Source organism: Pholcus phalangioides, unplaced genomic scaffold (genome assembly GCF_987345545.1).
Source record: "Pholcus phalangioides strain wild (caught in Gottingen) unplaced genomic scaffold, Ppha-v1.0 ptg000024l_1, whole genome shotgun sequence".
In the NCBI taxonomy this organism is placed as follows: Eukaryota; Metazoa; Arthropoda; class Arachnida; order Araneae; family Pholcidae; genus Pholcus; species Pholcus phalangioides.
The window spans coordinates 27,560,410-27,577,535 of NW_028301616.1; the positions used below are offsets into that span (position 1 = coordinate 27,560,410).

At 36.1% G+C, this 17,126-nt stretch overlaps 1 protein-coding gene across 2 annotated transcripts in view; it reads right to left on the reverse strand.

Moving 5' to 3' along the window:
- Positions 1–343: 343 nt before the first annotated feature.
- The window catches only part of LOC149069121 (ecdysone-induced protein 78C-like), a 129,104-nt gene continuing 112,321 nt past the window's right edge, over positions 344–17,126 (reverse strand). Inside the window, exons 4-8 of one of the 2 annotated variants that reach the window (XM_089250913.1) lie at positions 11,549–11,760; positions 10,304–10,627; positions 8,745–8,850; positions 3,761–4,031; positions 344–599 (exon numbers count right to left, since the gene is read on the reverse strand). In XM_089250913.1, coding sequence (XP_089107039.1) covers positions 3,763–4,031; positions 8,745–8,850; positions 10,304–10,627; positions 11,549–11,760 — 911 coding nt within the window. In that variant the 3' untranslated portion in view covers positions 344–599; positions 3,761–3,762. The remainder of the gene's footprint in view (positions 600–3,760; positions 4,032–8,744; positions 8,851–10,303; positions 10,628–11,548; positions 11,761–17,126) is intronic. The other variant, XM_089250912.1, reaches the window with a different exon arrangement.

The following is a 17,126-nucleotide window of genomic DNA, read 5'->3' on the forward strand; positions in this document are numbered from 1 at the left end:
ATATAACGTAGAAACAATCTCACACACGAGAGAGGAGGGAGAGAAAAACAATTGAGGGAGGGGGAGGAAAATGATTCAAATAAATATGAACAATCAAAAAACAGTGATGGTCCCAAAAATGCATTATGAACACGACATACTTCTCCTACTTTCGAATGAGAAAACATCTAGTGTGGAATGCACGAGTAGCGATGCATTTCATGGGCTTGAAGTTATCTCCATTAATCATCATTCATAGTATATACTCGTATTTATATTTTGTATTTCATCGTAACGTTCAATACTTTTTCGAATTGCTTCTCTGTGTCTGTGTGTGTATATGTGTTTTTTTTTTTTTTTTTTTCTGCCACAGCTGCTACACTCCGGGGGAAAATTTAGGGAATTCCGGAAAAACAAAACAAGAACATTACCTCACTTTTTTTTTTATGTACAAAATCAGTTACAACACGAAGGCGCAGAGATCATCACACGCGCGAAACGAGAGAGTTTTTATGATAGCATTCAGCTCCTCTATATGCAATTTTTTTCTGCGTGTCTCCTTGAGTAAGAGAGTAAACGTCCATCAAATGCACCTTCGTGTGGTCATTTGCGTTGAAATGCTAAACAAAAATAAAATATCTGTATTAAATACAAACAAACAAAAGGGAAAACATTTTTTGGCAAGCAATTTATGGTTATTAGTAGAGCCCGGATTATATGCACTAAAAAAGATATGCTCTAAAAATATGCAAATATGCATTTATAAATGCAAAAATAAGAACTTAAAATACCAGAATGTGTACTTAAAAGGCCGAAATAGGCACTGAAAATCCCAAAATATGCATTAAACACCCCAGAATATGCATTAGAAATCTTGAAAACTCAAAAATTCCGAAATACGTATAAAAAATGAGAAAATATGCATTAAAAAAATCACCATGCAAAAAAAAAAGCAGATGTGTTTTTAAAATGCATCTTTTCTATTTCTTAGTACATATGTATTCATTTAAAAAAAAATATTCCCTCTTAATTTTCAGTTTATTGTAGCTTCTCAATAACGAAAAAACCAGTAACAAAAGGATTTCAACACTATTTCTAAAAAAAATTTAGGCGTATCTTTAGAAATAGCCTTACACAATAAAACGGTTAATATTCGTAAAATATTTTACAAATATGAATTAATTCACTAAATTTCACCTGCGGGGAAAAAAACAGATGCTATGAAAATATTATGAACAATGTGTTTGTTTGAAAAATTATTTTTAAAAAAATTGAGTGAGCTTAAAAATAAACCTTCAAAAATATGCACTCATACTAAAAATTCTTTGATTTTATGCAATAATGCTAAAAAAGGCCAAAATATGCATTTGTATATAATCCGAGTTCTAGATTAGTGTTCCAGATTCAATAACATAAAAAAAAAAATTTTTTGTATATTTCATATAATTTCATATCTCACTATATAAATTTCATGATCATGTTAAATATTGTTTTATTTCTAAATAAATGTTGTTCAGTAACTCCTGTAACTTTACGTTAAGTTTAATATCAATCATCACACGAGCATGCGGTTTGTACCGAAATTTGTCATGAAATCGGATTTATTTTCGGTCACGAAAACATTTTTCTCCTTCAAAATTTCGAGTGTTCATGGGAGCATTTTAGTGAATCTACCCTTTGCGATAAGTAATTGAAATAACTGTTCGTCCCCGAATTTTTTTCGTTCTTGATCCCCCTTGACCCTTTCACAGTACTCTTTGACTGTACTTTAAAGTACCACTAATTGTTTAACTCCTAACATCTCTTACATACGTTGATAAGTGTTGGATTTTGAAGTATGAAAGCTGTATAACTATTTTACGATTATATACCAGATGACAGCACAAGTTTGGGACTACTACTTTTTTAAATATGTCAATTAATAAAATTCAGTGTCAGATGTTTCGTCCCTGTAAAAGTGTTTACTGCATTAAGTTAGATGCTTCGTCCCTGTAAAAGTGTTTACTGCGTTCAGTTCGATGTTTCGCCTCTGTAAAAGCGTTTACTGCATTCAGTTAGATGTTTCGTCCCTAAAAATGTACTGCATTCAGTCAGATGTTCCGTCCCTGTAAAAGTGTTCACTGCATTCAGTTAGATGTTTCGTCCCTGCAAAAGTGTACTACATTCAGTCAAGTGTTTCGTCCCTGCAAAAGTGTACTGCATTCAGTCAAGTGTTTCGTCCCTGTAAGAGTGCTTACTGCATTCAGTTAGATGTTTCGTCTCTGTAAAAGTGTTTACTGCATTCAGTTAGATGTTTCGTCCCTGTAAAAGTGTTTACTGCATTCAGTTAGATGTTTCGCCTCTGTAAAAGTGTACTGCATTCAGTCAGATGTTTCGCCCCTGTAAAAGTGTACTGCATTCAGTCAGATGTTTCGTCTCTGTAAAAGTGTTTGCTGCATTCAGTTAGATGTTTCGCCTCTGTAAAAGTGTACTGCATTCAGTCAGATGTTTCGCCCCTGTAAAAGTGTACTGCATTCAGTCAGATGTTTCGTCTCTGTAAAAGTGTTTGCTGCATTCAGTTAGATGTTTCGTCCCTGTAAAAGTGTTTACTGTTTGTGTTACACTACATTGTGTAAAACACTGCACCCCACAAAGTGTTCCCTAGCAAATGTATGAAACAAATTTGGTTTTTTTTTGTGGTAAAATAAATAAATATCTATGCAACTGTATTATTTAACATAATTGAATTGGTATTTTTTATTTTTATGCAAGCGTGTAGTGCTGGTAGTACTTCAAATCTTTAAATGCATGATATTTTTTCTCGAGCTGATAATTTTTTCATAGTTACTGACACGAATAGGAAGAACAAATCATTTAAAAATCTATTTTGAATCGTACTGCTTATACGGGGCCTCAAAAATTTCACAGAAAATAAATGTATGGTGTGTGTGAATAATCTTACTTTCCAAAAGAAAAAAATAATTTCATAATTACAACAAGGAAAAAAATCTTGAAAACTTCAAGGTAAAAAAGAAAAGAAATGCAAACAAAACATTTTTTAACAAATCAGCGAAATCACAACCACACATGCTCTGTAAGAAACAAAGAATTGTTATCGTTAATTGGGACATCTAACAGCAAATTCAAACTATAAAATGGAAAGAAAATAACCTCAGCTTATGGGCAAAGATGGCTGAGTTTCTATCTTCAAACTGGCTGCAATAATGGACCCTTTGCATATGTGCGAGGATCCTTTGTACAGTGGAATCCCGTTATAACAAATGCCAAGAGACCGGAGGAATCATTTCATTAAAACGAAATTTCGTTACAAAGGAATTCTAGGTTACCTCGAATTGTTTCTATGTAAACTTATTTGGGGGAATAAAAAAGTGTTCGTTAAAACGAGATTTTCGCTATAACGGTATTCGTTAAAACGGGATTTGACTGCATATATGAAAAGTTATGTATTCAAGGGTTAAAATAACCAGTTGATTAATTCGTCATGAACTAAATAATTTTCTGAAAAAAAATGTGTTAGTGAATGCAACCAAATTTCAAAGTAACATAAAGGTTAGGTATATATATAATATATTTTCTCAATGCAAATCTGAAATCATGTTAATAGATATTCTCCAAATTCCCCATAAACACACCTATACCAAAGAGAACCTAAAATATTTTTGTTATACATGTGTTTACGGGAAATTTGGAGAATATCTATCAGCGTGGTTTCAGATTTGTATTGCGAAAATATATAAAAATCAATATTTATCCACTTAAACAGGTACAATATCGTACTTACAATTATTGCTGTATGGTCGATTCGCAGTTAGGTATATCGAAGGTCTCGGCGAAAAGAGGTGGTAACTTGAGCTGAGTCCAGTTCGCCCGGAACCACTGCAGGTGCTCCATGTGCTTGGCACCCAATGACCGAAGTTCCGGCAGTTTCATCATTAGGCTAGGGAATATGTGTGGGTTGTTGGCGTGGTTTCTCGTCGTTTGGAATTTTAGCCCTTCGATTATCTTCTCTTGTTGTTGGTCGATCGTCTTGTGATCGTAAATCCCAGGACGCTCTTTAGAAAATAAGCAAATGAAAAAGATCCCAAAGTGTATAGTGAACACAACGAGTGAGATTTACAATACAATCACGATACATCAAAACCAAATCGTACCGAATCTTTATACTCTTTGTAGGCAATAGCACTTACGTAATGAATCAGAGTTATATAATACCGATCATCATTAAATAATTTTTAACCCTAAAAGCGGCACCACAAAAATTACTAAACCCCCCTGTGAAATGCCATATCTTATATATCTGGTAGGCTTTCTTCTGATTTTCAGCAGGTGAACACTATGGGGTATGAGAAAAAGTGTTTCATTAAGAAATTAACTTCACAAAATATCTAGGATTGTAAATGCTGGGATAAAATAGGCTTTAGAGGAGGCCAGATATCTCGTCAATGCCTCTTAAAGGGCTAACCGTAAGATTTCTTAAATCTTACTAATTTAAGATCTTATAATTACTTGTAATACAGTCTAACCTCGTTAAGACGGTCGAACATTCATCAGTTCTGGAATAATTTCCTTTCATTAATTATGGAATAAATCCTTTCATTAATTATGGAATAAATCCTTTCATTAATTATGGAATAAATCCTTTCATTAATTATGGAATAAATCCTTTCATTAATTATGGAATAAATCCTTTCATTAATTATGGAATTATTTTCTTTATTAATTCTGGAATAATTTATTTCATTAATTCTGAAATTATTTCTTTCATTAATTCTGAAATTATTTCTTTCATCAATTCTGAACTTCGATTGCTATTAATTATTTTATTCTAAAACTGATTATTTCTTTCATTAGATCCTAATTTTCATTAGTTTTGGATTTTTTTTTTTTGTTGATTTAAAAAAATTTCGATCTAATTTTACATCGAATTTTTAATTCGAAATTTTCAATATAATTTTCGGTTAATTTACATTAAATTGTCAGTTAAAACTTTTTATGGATATTTTTCAGCATTTCTGTATATTCTGTAATAATGTGTGAATTTTTTAGGAGGCCGATTTCCATAAAATACTGTATATAAAATAGGGCTTTTGGCGCTATAACATTATTTTCACATCGGGCCCCAGCAACTAGTAAGGATATTAGCAAATACTCTGCATCTTCATTTATAAATTCATTTATACATGTATTTTCAACTTGCACAAGTATCTTGATAATCTGAAATCAGTTACAGTCGTATCGGAATATCGATCATTCAGTTCTAAAGCTACAAATTATTCACGTGAATATATACAATACAGTCAAACCTCGTTAGTGCGTCACCCGGTTAACACGTCACTCCGCTTACCGGATCACTTTTTGGAAGTACCAATTATCCTCAACCAGGAATTGGCACAGCTATGGCTCACTCCGCTTATCAAGTCATATTTTTGCTCTCCCAAGAGTGACTCATTAACGAGGTTTGACTGTATAATTTTTATACGATACAATTTTCTTAGATCTTCTATCACCTTTTTTCATGACACGTGTGAGAAAATTCGACTACAGAGAAGAGACATCTTGATGTCAATTATAGTGATCTCCGCTTTTTTCTTATTGACTTGTATTATGTAATATTTTTCCTCTTCTTATATCTACTTATCTACTAATAATTAAGTACCTTTTAAGACTTTTCAAGTACTTTTGGGACCTACCGAACATTGGTAACTTCAACTCACTTTCTTGCAAGTCAATGTATAATGCAAATTTTTCCCTCTTTGCACTTCTAAAACTGCTTTCTTGCAGCACCAGGGAGGCGTATGCCCATTACAAAACCACTAATTAAGAACCACTGCTCTAAATTAAAAGAATAAAACTTGTATGTTAAAAGAAGCTAGCAAATGGTTCGTGCATACTTATATAAAAAATGTTGAGAAAATTCGTGATCTAATCAACCATGCTATCAGGGCCGTAACTGGGATTATTTCCGCCCCACAACTTGAACCCTTTAAGCGGCAATGACGAGATATCTCGCCACGATAAAAGCCCCCCGCCCTCTTATTTTAGCATTGGCAAGCCCAGATATTTTGTAAAGTTGATTTCTCAATGGGAAACTTTCCTTAAACACCTTAGTTTGTACCTGCTGAAAATCGGAAGAGAGCCTACATGGTATTATTATGGGGGGAGGGGGGGGGGGGGTTTAGTGGTTTCTAATTGCGGCTTAGAGGGTTAAAATTCAGTAATTTTATAACGATGTTCTTTGTTCCCACCTAAAACTGCTGCATCCTAAAGTTTGCCGCACGAGGCAGTTGCCCTCCCGCCCCCCCCCCCTTCCGAGTTCCGGCCCTGATACTATTACTGTATTGTGTATGTATATGTTACGGAAAAGGTGGTGAACCGGTAACTATGCATAATCGCAATCGTCTCGGTAGGTTTGATCAATTTCATTGCATTTATCACTTTTAACGGGGATGATGCATAATTCTCGTATGAAGTTTGTGAGTTCAGTTCAGATACGCAGTTCATCTCGTACGCGATACGTGCACTGTTCGTATTTTGCCACAAAAATTAAATTACGATTGATGTAAAGAAGAAAAAAAACCATAAATTACTATCGGTATTGAAATGTTGAAATGTCGGTTTTCTTCGCATGTTTCATCATGTGCAAACATATATAATTTCGAATTCATCATCCTAGAGTCCAGGAGCCTTCAACCATTCAGAAACTGTGGGCCTTTTTTCTAATGAAGCCCGACGACCAAAAACTCATTTTGCTATACTTGGATTCACACAGTGGCGTCTTAACGGCAGTACCTTGGGGGAGGGGGCAGGGCGAGAGCTCCGAATAAAATAGGGGCCCTTGGAGAATTTTATTTATTCTGAGATTTTTTTTTTTTTCATTGAATATGAGTTTCATTAATTCTGAAATTGTTTTTCCATCAAATATTAATTCCCATTATTTCTGAAATCTTTTCATTAAATATATGAATTTTTATTAAATTTGAAATTATTTTAAAGTATGGATTTTTATTAATACAAATAAAATTTTTATAGAATGTGAATTTCATTGAGTATGGAATTATTTTTTCACCAAGTGTAAATTTTCATTATTTGTGAGATTTTTTCCATTGAATATTAATTTCATTAAATATGAATTTCATTAATTCTGAAATTACTTTTTCATTAAATATGAATTTCATTAATTCTGAAATTACTTTTTCATTAAATATGAATTTCATTAATTCTGAAATTACTTTTTCATTAAATATGAATTTCATTAATTCTGAAATTACTTTTTCATTAAACATGAATTTCATTAATTCTGAAATTACTTTTTCATTAAATATGAATTTCATTAATTCTGAAATTACTTTTTCATTAAATATGAATTTCATTAATTCTGAAATTACTTTTTCATTAAATATGAATTTCATTTATTCTGAAATTACTTTTTCATTAAACATGAATTTCATTAATTCTGAAATTACTTTTTCATTAAATATGAATTTCATTAATTCTGAAATTACTTTTTCATTAAATATGAATTTCATTAATTCTGAACTTTTCCCATAAACTATGAGATTAATTTTTTCATCAAATATTGATCTGTATTAATTCAAATTCTCCTTAACTCTAAATTATTTTTCATCGACTCCAAAATTATTTCTCTTTAATTCTAAAATTTTTTCTCATTAGTTCTGAAATGTTTTCTAAATGTTTTCTGCTTTCACGCGTAAATTGTCAAGTACATTTGTTCATTGAATTTTTGTTTTCAGCATTTCTATAAATTCTATGACTTGTATTTTCATCGGCGGGTCACTGCAATGCGGGCTATGCATTGAAGATCTTTGTCCTAGATTGAAATTTATGCATAATTTCCGGTAAATTTAAGTAATTTATTGACGATTTATGTGTGATATTTACCAATACGAGCTGAGGTCTACACAATCACCAGTAAATGTGACAAATTCTAGGTGTATATGCACAAAATTTATCAAACTTACCAAAATGGTAGGCGATTATGCATATCATCATATCGTAACATATACAGTACTTAAGACTTCATATGTACAATAAATGCTCTACAGGATGATTATAATTAAAATTCTACTCATCCGAACACAGCCAAATTTTCTGGATATATTAATGAGACCATGGGAGAGAGATTTATGAAAAATAGTTCAATTTTTGACCACCAGGTAAAAAGGGTGGCGCTTTTTTATTGCATTTCCTTTTCACCCCATGGTCCATATAGCGTGTATACCAAGTTTCAAATGCGTCCACCAGAACGGAAGCAACAGAGGTTTGAGTAGTTTCGGTATTCTTCTGACACCGCACAGAGACCAATGTAGCGCCGTCGGTATACTGACACTACTCAGACCTATATAGCGCCCATTATGGTGGGCGTATTCCATTAATACTTAGTATATACGATAAAAAGCGCCACTTTTTCACCTGGTGGTGGCAAATTGAGCCTTTTTTTCATAAATCTCTTTCCTCCCATGGTTTCATTAAGATATCCTAACAATTTGGCTGTGGTCGGATGAGTAGCTTTTGAGAAAAACTGTTCAAAGCACGGGAATTATAATAAACAATCACCCTGTGTATTAGAATGGCCGACGGTATATCCAGCTCTAATTTTATATATTTTTATATCCATTAATATTTTGTCTAAATCTGTTTTACAGTGTGGCTTTTCAATAGTTTCAGGTATGCGAAGAGAAAAAGATGCATGTGTTTTGCGCATGATGGGTAGAGGTTAAATGAATGTCTGAATGAATGATACTCACCCGACATGAGCAAGACGATGGCGGAAAACAGAGCGATCTCCGTGTCATTCAGTTGCAAGTTATTGAAGGAGGTCACGAAAGTGAAAAAAGCCGACACGAACTCGTACTGCAAAATGCACAAAATAACAAACCATGAATATGAAGGTGCGTTCAAATAACAACTTCATAAACAACTTAAATATTCATCTAATTCCCTGTTTGGTGTCAAAGAGAAACAATAACATACATTAATTGTAATTAGCTATCATGGGAGAATCCTATATTTACATGGTAAATATCAATGTATGCTGATTGCCGTGATTCTTACTGCGCAAATGAAACTGAATACTGCAGAAATATTGTTGAAGTTTACTCTGTGAAGAAGTGGGTGATGTACAGTATAGGATTTACGGAAAAATCATTGCTTGGGAAATTCAGTGTCACCAGTGAGTGAGTGAGAGATCGAGTGACAGAATGAGTTGGTGAATAAGTTTGCGAAAAAATCTAGTGAGTGACAGAAGGAGTTAGCGAAAAAAGCTAGTGAGTGACAGAATGAGTTGGTGAATGAGTTAGCGAAAAAAGCTAGTGAGTGACAGAATGATGAGGTGGTGAAAAAAGCTAGTGAGTGACCGTATTAGTGACCAAGTGAAGGGTGAATGAGTGACCGTATGAGTGGATGAGTGAGTAACCACATGAGTAACAGAGTGAGTAACCACATGAGTAACAGAGTGAGTAACCACATGAGTAACAGAATGAGTAACCACATCACTAACCGTATGAGTGAGTAACCAAAGAGTAAGAGTGAATAACCACATGAGTAACCGAGTGAGTAACCAAATGTATGACCGAGTTAATGAGTGATTGAGTGAGTGACCACGAGAGTAACCAAGTAATTGGGTGAGTGACCGAGTAAATAAGTGAATAACCATATATTAGTGATCAAGTTAGTGGGTGAGTTACTAACTTGGTGAACAATTGAGTGAATGACCAGGTGAAAGGGGGAGACTGAGCAATTAAAAGACCGTATGAGCGGTGAACAAGCGAGTGAGCGATTGAGCGGGCAGTGACTATATATCAGTGACCAAGCGAGTGGGTGAGTGAGCAATCAATCGTATGAATGACGGAGTGAGTGGAGAGCTACCGAGTGAATGAGTGATTCAATGAGTGACCATATATAAGTGACCAAGCCAGTGGGTTAGTGAGTAATCAATAGTGTGAATGACGGAGTGAGTGGGGAGTTACCGAGTGAGTGAGCGATTGAGTGAGCGATCTTATGAGGGACTCATTCACTTGCTCACCTGCTCCCTCACTAACTCCCTGACTCACTTGATCAATCACTCACCAGCTCATCCACTCCCTCGCTATATCACTTTGTCAATAAATTATTTGTCTGTGAATTGAGTGGTGGTGAATTATCCCTTCGGTGAATTGCGTAGAGATTGAATTGTGGTCGATGAGTTGTATTCAGGCGGTGAATTGTTAGCGATGAATTTTCCGCACGCGACAGTATATATGTATATGCCAAATGTTGATTGAAAAGAATGTTAAGGCAGTGTTTTTAGATTTTAGTAAAGCCTTACGTCGAACATGAGCTCCACTTGTTGCCTCGTTATGTAGCTGCCGTCGCTGAAGGTGATGGTGTTGTCGGAAGGGTTGACCTGCCGGCAAATGTGGATGACCCAGATCTCGAAGAAGCCCTGTTTGATGAGGATGATCTGGTCGTCCTGGGTGAGCATGTGGAATCCCGGCGCCCTCTTCGCGATCTCGACGATTCTCTGGATGGAGGGCGTCAGCAGCGTCGCGAAATGCTGCCACATCACGATCTTTTGCTGTTCCAGGCTGTCGGCCGCTATCTGCGTATTACCGTTGGCATCTATGCTGGCCGTCTGAAACTCGTCCAGACTCTAGAGAGAGACAGAGAGAGAGAAACGCATTCAAATCAATGATATATTCGCATACATGTAATTTTACCCCCAGTGGTTCTCAAAGTTTACATCGTGGTTCCTAGGGGGCGTCACAGACTTTTGTCAGCGGCGTCACGAGGAGATGGTTTCCTGATATGTGGCCCAGTCGGTAGTTTGAGGTGGTTCTTTTCTAAATTTTCACAATCTGGGGTCATATGGCCCTCTGGTGGTCGTTGGGTATTCTAAGGGGACCTTGGGTGAAAATAAAGTGAAATTGGACCTATGACAGGTGGTTGAAGGGACAGGAGACAGAGATCTGTGAGAGGAAAAAAAAAATTAGGTATGAAGAAAAATGAATCTTCTATAAGGTCGGAATTACACTATAAAGTTTTATAAAAATTATTTTATAAAACTAGACAAATGCAACCAATAAGCATATTGGCTGCATTAGTCAAGTTTTATCTTTTGCAAAACTTTTTTAAAAAAAAAAACAACCAATAAGTCAATATACGCCTGTTGGTCTCATTTTTCAAGTTTTGTAAAATTATTTTCATAAAACTTTTATAGTGTAATCCCGGCCTAAGTGAAATATGGGAGGGGGGGGGGAAGTGTGATTACTTTCAGAATCCAACAGAACATTCCATTGAGCCTGGGCTATCTTAACACATGGGACCATCTGGGCATGGCTTGCAGGCCTCATGTTCATTGAGGATCAGATCGTGATGAAAGCTGATTCTATGGTTTTCGAGCTAATAAATAGTATTCAAGCCACTTTGGTGAGCTAATAAATAGTATTCAAGCTGTTACTTCTAGGTCAGAGCAGGGGCCCCAGAACATCACTTTTTCGGCAAATTTATCAAGCAATTAACGAAGTGGTTCAAAGGGTTTGTAATAGTGCAATTAATGAGAAATATTACTTACGAAAATTGCAGGTTTCCGGGACACGTTATGCATCTTCTCTTCGGTGTAGGCGGAGAAAGCGCAGTGTACTTCGGCTATGCTCCTAATCAACTGAACCAGCTGCTTCTCTTTGTTCTCCGTGTCCCAAGCGGACTGGTCAGCCTCGGACACGATCACTCGATTTTCCTCGTTCTGTTCCCTCGACCTCTTCGGCACCCTTCCGTAGCGAACAGCTGTTTTAAAAATAAGAAAGTATGTGCTAATTAATCACAACTTAATGATAATATATTATCGGGGAAAGATATTTTTAAATATCATACATTTTGGTCATCATTAACAGCATCATTTAATGACTATCACTAACAGTGTTTTACTCCATCAGTTACTTCATCATCTCATTGTACCGCTATAATGGCAATGTGTGTTCTTGCAGGCAGGAAATTTCGTGCCAATTCGGTGTTGGCAATTTATTTTTCCGTCAATGAATTCCTATAGTGTTTCCAAGAGGCCCAGATTCAGGAGTGAGATAAACAACTGATTGTAATTTCTGGCAAATGAATCACTGGGATGTACAGGGTGTCCCATGAATTCGTAAACAGTTTGACAATTCATAAAAATATAAGAAATTGATACATTAAAATGCGGTTTGTGAAAAAGTTATTCTCACGAAGGTAGTTTTTTGGCATAAGACAAAAAAATAATTCCAATGTTTGTGCATTGTTGTGCAATGTTTGTGTGAGAGCGCTGCACGAAAAGAAAAATAAAAACTTTCCACCTCCAGTAATATAGACAAACTCGAATCAATCCAAAATAAATCTATCCGATTTAGCCACTACTGCTGGTCATCTTTTGTTTCCGAGTCCGAACTCCTCCCTCTCATTTCTCGATAAACCCTGTTATATAAATTTTCCATGGGTCATCTCAATTTTGGTATCCGTGCCAAACCATCCTGCATCTCCAGAAGACTCGATCATTCGCTTAAAATAAAACATATTTTTTCCTTCTATATACTGACTGCTTTACATACAGCTTCTTCCCTCATACCATTGGTGAATGGAACAAACTCCTCAGCTCCATTGTCGAATATCGCTAGTTTTTTGTCCAATACCAAACAATATCTTTGTCACTTTCAATCGCATCCTCTTGTATGGGCCCCAGGTCCAACAATATTATATAAATAAATAAATAACAAAATTCTTGACCCGAACATTTCTTCAATCTCCTCTGTGTCCGGAACATTCGTAAAGATTCAGTCGACTCTTCGTAGTTAAGGTAAAGCACCTTCCATAGTACTCTATCCACCAATGCCAACATAATCACGAAAACCTTATGCGTGCACCAGTAACAGAAAAATTCGGTGATGAGCATCAATAATCGTATGATTCGGTAATCATACATCCTATATTTTATAGGACTCGGATTCACATATCTCCAGTGATTTTTTTTTCTCTCCCAGCGCCCTCTTTGTTGTGTACAAAAACAAAACTCTAAAAATTTATGCTATTTTTGTACCAAACAAATCCCCTTTGATTTGAGAACAGTTTTTCGCAAACCGTTCAAATCCTTCAATTTTCAGAAATTTTTGAACTTCGTATTCATGAATTCACTGGACATCTTGGACATTACTTTATAATGGCACTATTACGACACATCATTTAAATGTCTTTACAATTAATAAATTCACACTACTGTGTAACAAACATTTCTTCAGGGAATGACGCATCTAATTTTTTGGTGATGGAAATTTAATTTCCCGACAATGAATTTCTATAGTGTTTCCAGAAGGGGGCAAAAAAAGGAGAGAATCCCCCCTTAATTTATATTAATTTTTTGCTTCCCGTAATTTCCGGTTTCGGTAGGGGCGGCTCACCACGCGACCCGTGAGGCCGCAGCTCAAGGAGAGACACTAAATTCGAGTTTCAGGGCGAATTTTAGCACGTGGAGGGGGGGGGGAGGCTAAAAATAGGTCCCGCAAGATAGAAATTGTTTTTCTCGAGCCTGCCCTTCAGCCGAACTAAGAAAAAATGACTAAAACGTTTTCGTGGAAACACCGTGACATTTTACTGAGGCGCTAACATGGAAAAGCATGCAAGTCACGCACAAAAAAGGACAATTTTACAGGAAAAGGCAAAAAACAGTGTTTAGGTATGTTTACGTCCGACGTAAACACAGGGCCGGATTAAAGTGTTTGAAGTCCCTAAGCACTTGAATGTTTTTGGTGCCCCCCCCCCCTCCCCGCGGTCTCTAAAAGTATGTACGCGGTCCTAGAGTACATGTGTGAAATTTTATATTTCAGAAGCAACTATTCTAAGCCGGAATTACGAATTTGAATATTTTTAAGCACGGACATTGAAAATCTCTCCACCCACTTTTTTTCTGCTTGCAAAGTCTGATAATATCTGTTGAAAATTTTTTTTGGAACATTTTTGGAAGTTTTTGGAATTTTTCTTTCGTATTTCCCAAAGAAGTCCGACCTTAGGTTTTTAGACTTTTTTTAAATCTTTTTAAAACATTCAAATGATAAAAAGATATTTTCTCCCATCGACTGCTTATTAGGATTTCACAAAGCGGCTTCAAAAGCAACCACGGAATGGTAAAGCAACCACTAGCATGGCTGATATTACTCACAGGCATTGGCGTATTTACGGGGGCCTTAGCGGGCTATTGCCCAGGGTGGCAAGTTCAGAGGGCGGCAAATTTTAGGAATGAGTGGTTAAATTCTAGGAATGAGTGTGAGAAAATAAGTACACATAATATGAGAATGGTGACAAAATGTTATAATCATGAACCCGGCCCTGTCTAGAGAGCGAGAGACTTGGTCAAGGATTGACATAGAGCAGCGGTTCCCAAGCATGTGAGCGAACAAAAGAGCATGGGTAATAATAATTAACGATAACACCCCTAAAAACCATGCAGTTTATCCTCTAATAACTCATAAACATTTGTGGATTTTCAAATTCATGTCCTTATTCTGGAGAACTTGGCTTACTCTTAATGCAAGCATGTGAGTGAGCTAAAGTGATCTAGAACAACCTTCTGAAGCTCGCGGCCCGGTTGTTTTTTTTTTTCGAGTGGAAGGCCTGGTCATAAGCACCACTAATGGGAAATGAAGGGGGAAAAATTAAACAATAAATCATTCATAGCCCGGTTTGACCGATGCCAGGGCCCGGCGGTTGAGAAACACCGATCTAGAGCGTGTGCAAGCATGTGAACGACAGGAAGAGTGACCTAGAGAGTGGGTCAGCATGAGAGTAACTGAAAGAGTATGCAAGCATGTGTGAGTGACCAAAAGAAGGACTTAGAAACACAGATATATTTAAGGGGGGGGGAGGCAAGCGGATCATAGCAAAGGACAGCGCATTTGAGGAATGAGTGGTCAAGAAAATCATCGTAACGGTGTCGTTCAATGATGTTGTCTTGTTGGTAACGGGTACCTGGCGTTCTCCATATGAAAGTCCGACGTGATCATACTGCAAGCTAAACCTGGACTCATCGGAAAACATCACACAAGCCCACTGTGACGATGTCCACATTGCATGTTCTCTACTCCAGGCTAATCGCTGCCGACAGTGAGTTGCCGTGAGCGAAACACATCTGACAGGCCTGTGAGCATATAGACCAATATCTCCCAAACGTCTGTACACGGTTTGCCTTAAAACTGTGGTACCTGTGGCTGCAGATAGCTGACGAGACAGGCCGGATGCTGTGCTCCGTCTGCTTCTTTTGCCAGTTACTGCCAAATACCGGTCTTCATTCGGCGTTGTAACTCGGGGGACGACCTGTACTGTAACGTCTACTGACATTTCCGTTATCTTGGAATCGTTGCCAAAGCCTAGAGATGACACTTTGGGCAATTCCAAGTTCCTCGGATACTTCCATCTGAGTACGCCCACATTCCAGGCGGCCGATAATTCTACCACGTAAAAAATCATCCACATGCGTCCTCTGTGTCATAACTATTCGCTTATGGCACTGAGCGCCTTACAGAACTCTTGTGAACAATTTTACTTCTTTGCCACCATTCTTTATATATCCCCCTCTTACACTCTCGTCATTGTGACGTACTATCGGCATCATCTGGTGGCTTCCTGAAATTTGTATATCATTCTTGCGGATGTGTGTGATAATTCTACAGGTGAAATTTTTACTTTAGATTTCGATTTCCGTGTGATTCTGAATTATCCTTAATTTATGGACATGAGTGTAGAAATAGAAATTGCACAAAATCTCAGTCCAAAAACTCAGCATTTACGTGATCCCTAGTTTGCAATATTATCAACTTTTCTGCATTTGTGCCATCCTTTGGATCAATCGAAAATTCTAGGATTTTCTGTGGGATGCTTGATGCCAGGGTCGTCTCAAGAGTATCATGGGCCCCCGGGCCAATTGATTTTTCTGAGGCCCTACCAAACAAATTCTCGAAAATTTCAACCAGATCTCATTTTTGTGAGGCCCCCGGGCCGTGCCCGGGTGGGCCCATGCCTTAAGACGGCACTGCTTGATGCTGGAAAATATTTTACATTTAAAAAAATTTAATAACTTTTGGTGGTGCCCCTTTTCTCCTGATACCCTAAGCACGTGCTTATTTTGCTTAATGGTTAATCCGGCCCTGCGTAAACACCATCTTTTGCCACTTTTGACAGCTGTAGAAACTAAAGAATTCTTTTTTCGAACAAAAAAAAAAAGAAAATCGTGTATACTTTATCGTTCTGGTTTTCGAAAATTTTGTGATATTACGCGGTATCCGACATTATTCTTGAGTAAAAATTCAATTTTTTTCAACTATATTAAACAGAGAAATAAATAAAAATTCTCATAAAAAAGTTAATTAAAATCCCTTATCTCGTGGTAAAAAGGACCTTTTTAACTAGAAAATAAACGTTTTTGTGTGTATTATAGGCTACGGATTTGAAAAAAAAACACACACACACACAAAAACAGCCTTTTTCGACTGATATTTGTTTTTTTTTTAACGGTTTTCATATCATGCATAACGAAATCTGGACGACCTACGGTTTTTTAAACCATCCATTGGCATACTTCAAGATGGGATAACGTGTAGAAATTAATTAATATTTGTGAAATAATATACATTTATTAGTTAAGGAACTATCAACTGGTATTTTTTTCCATATTAATGAAAAGCATTAAAGTTTTATTATAAACATTATCAAAGATATGCAAAAATTATATATTTATTTATATTCTGGTTACGCAAAATCTGTTTTCTTTGATTCAATTTGTAGTGATAAAATTGACAAACAGGTGGCGCTATCTGCTTCTATAAGAATATTGTATTTTCCATACAATAATATAAATAAATTACAATTGCGAAAATTCAATATTTCTTTTTTAAAAAAATTACCATGTTGAAGTTTAAATACGGAGTGAGAATAAAAAAATATTGGCCTGTTCAGATGCAACACAAACCAGACCAATAATTAGGATTCATGCTAAAATTTGCTCTGATATGGAAAAAATCTCATACACTTGTAGTAATACACAATTTGAAATAACAATCACAATATTTAGATTATTATTTTCAACTGTGTGATTCCTGTGCAATATTTGTACAAATTTACAGTTTAAAAAACAAAAA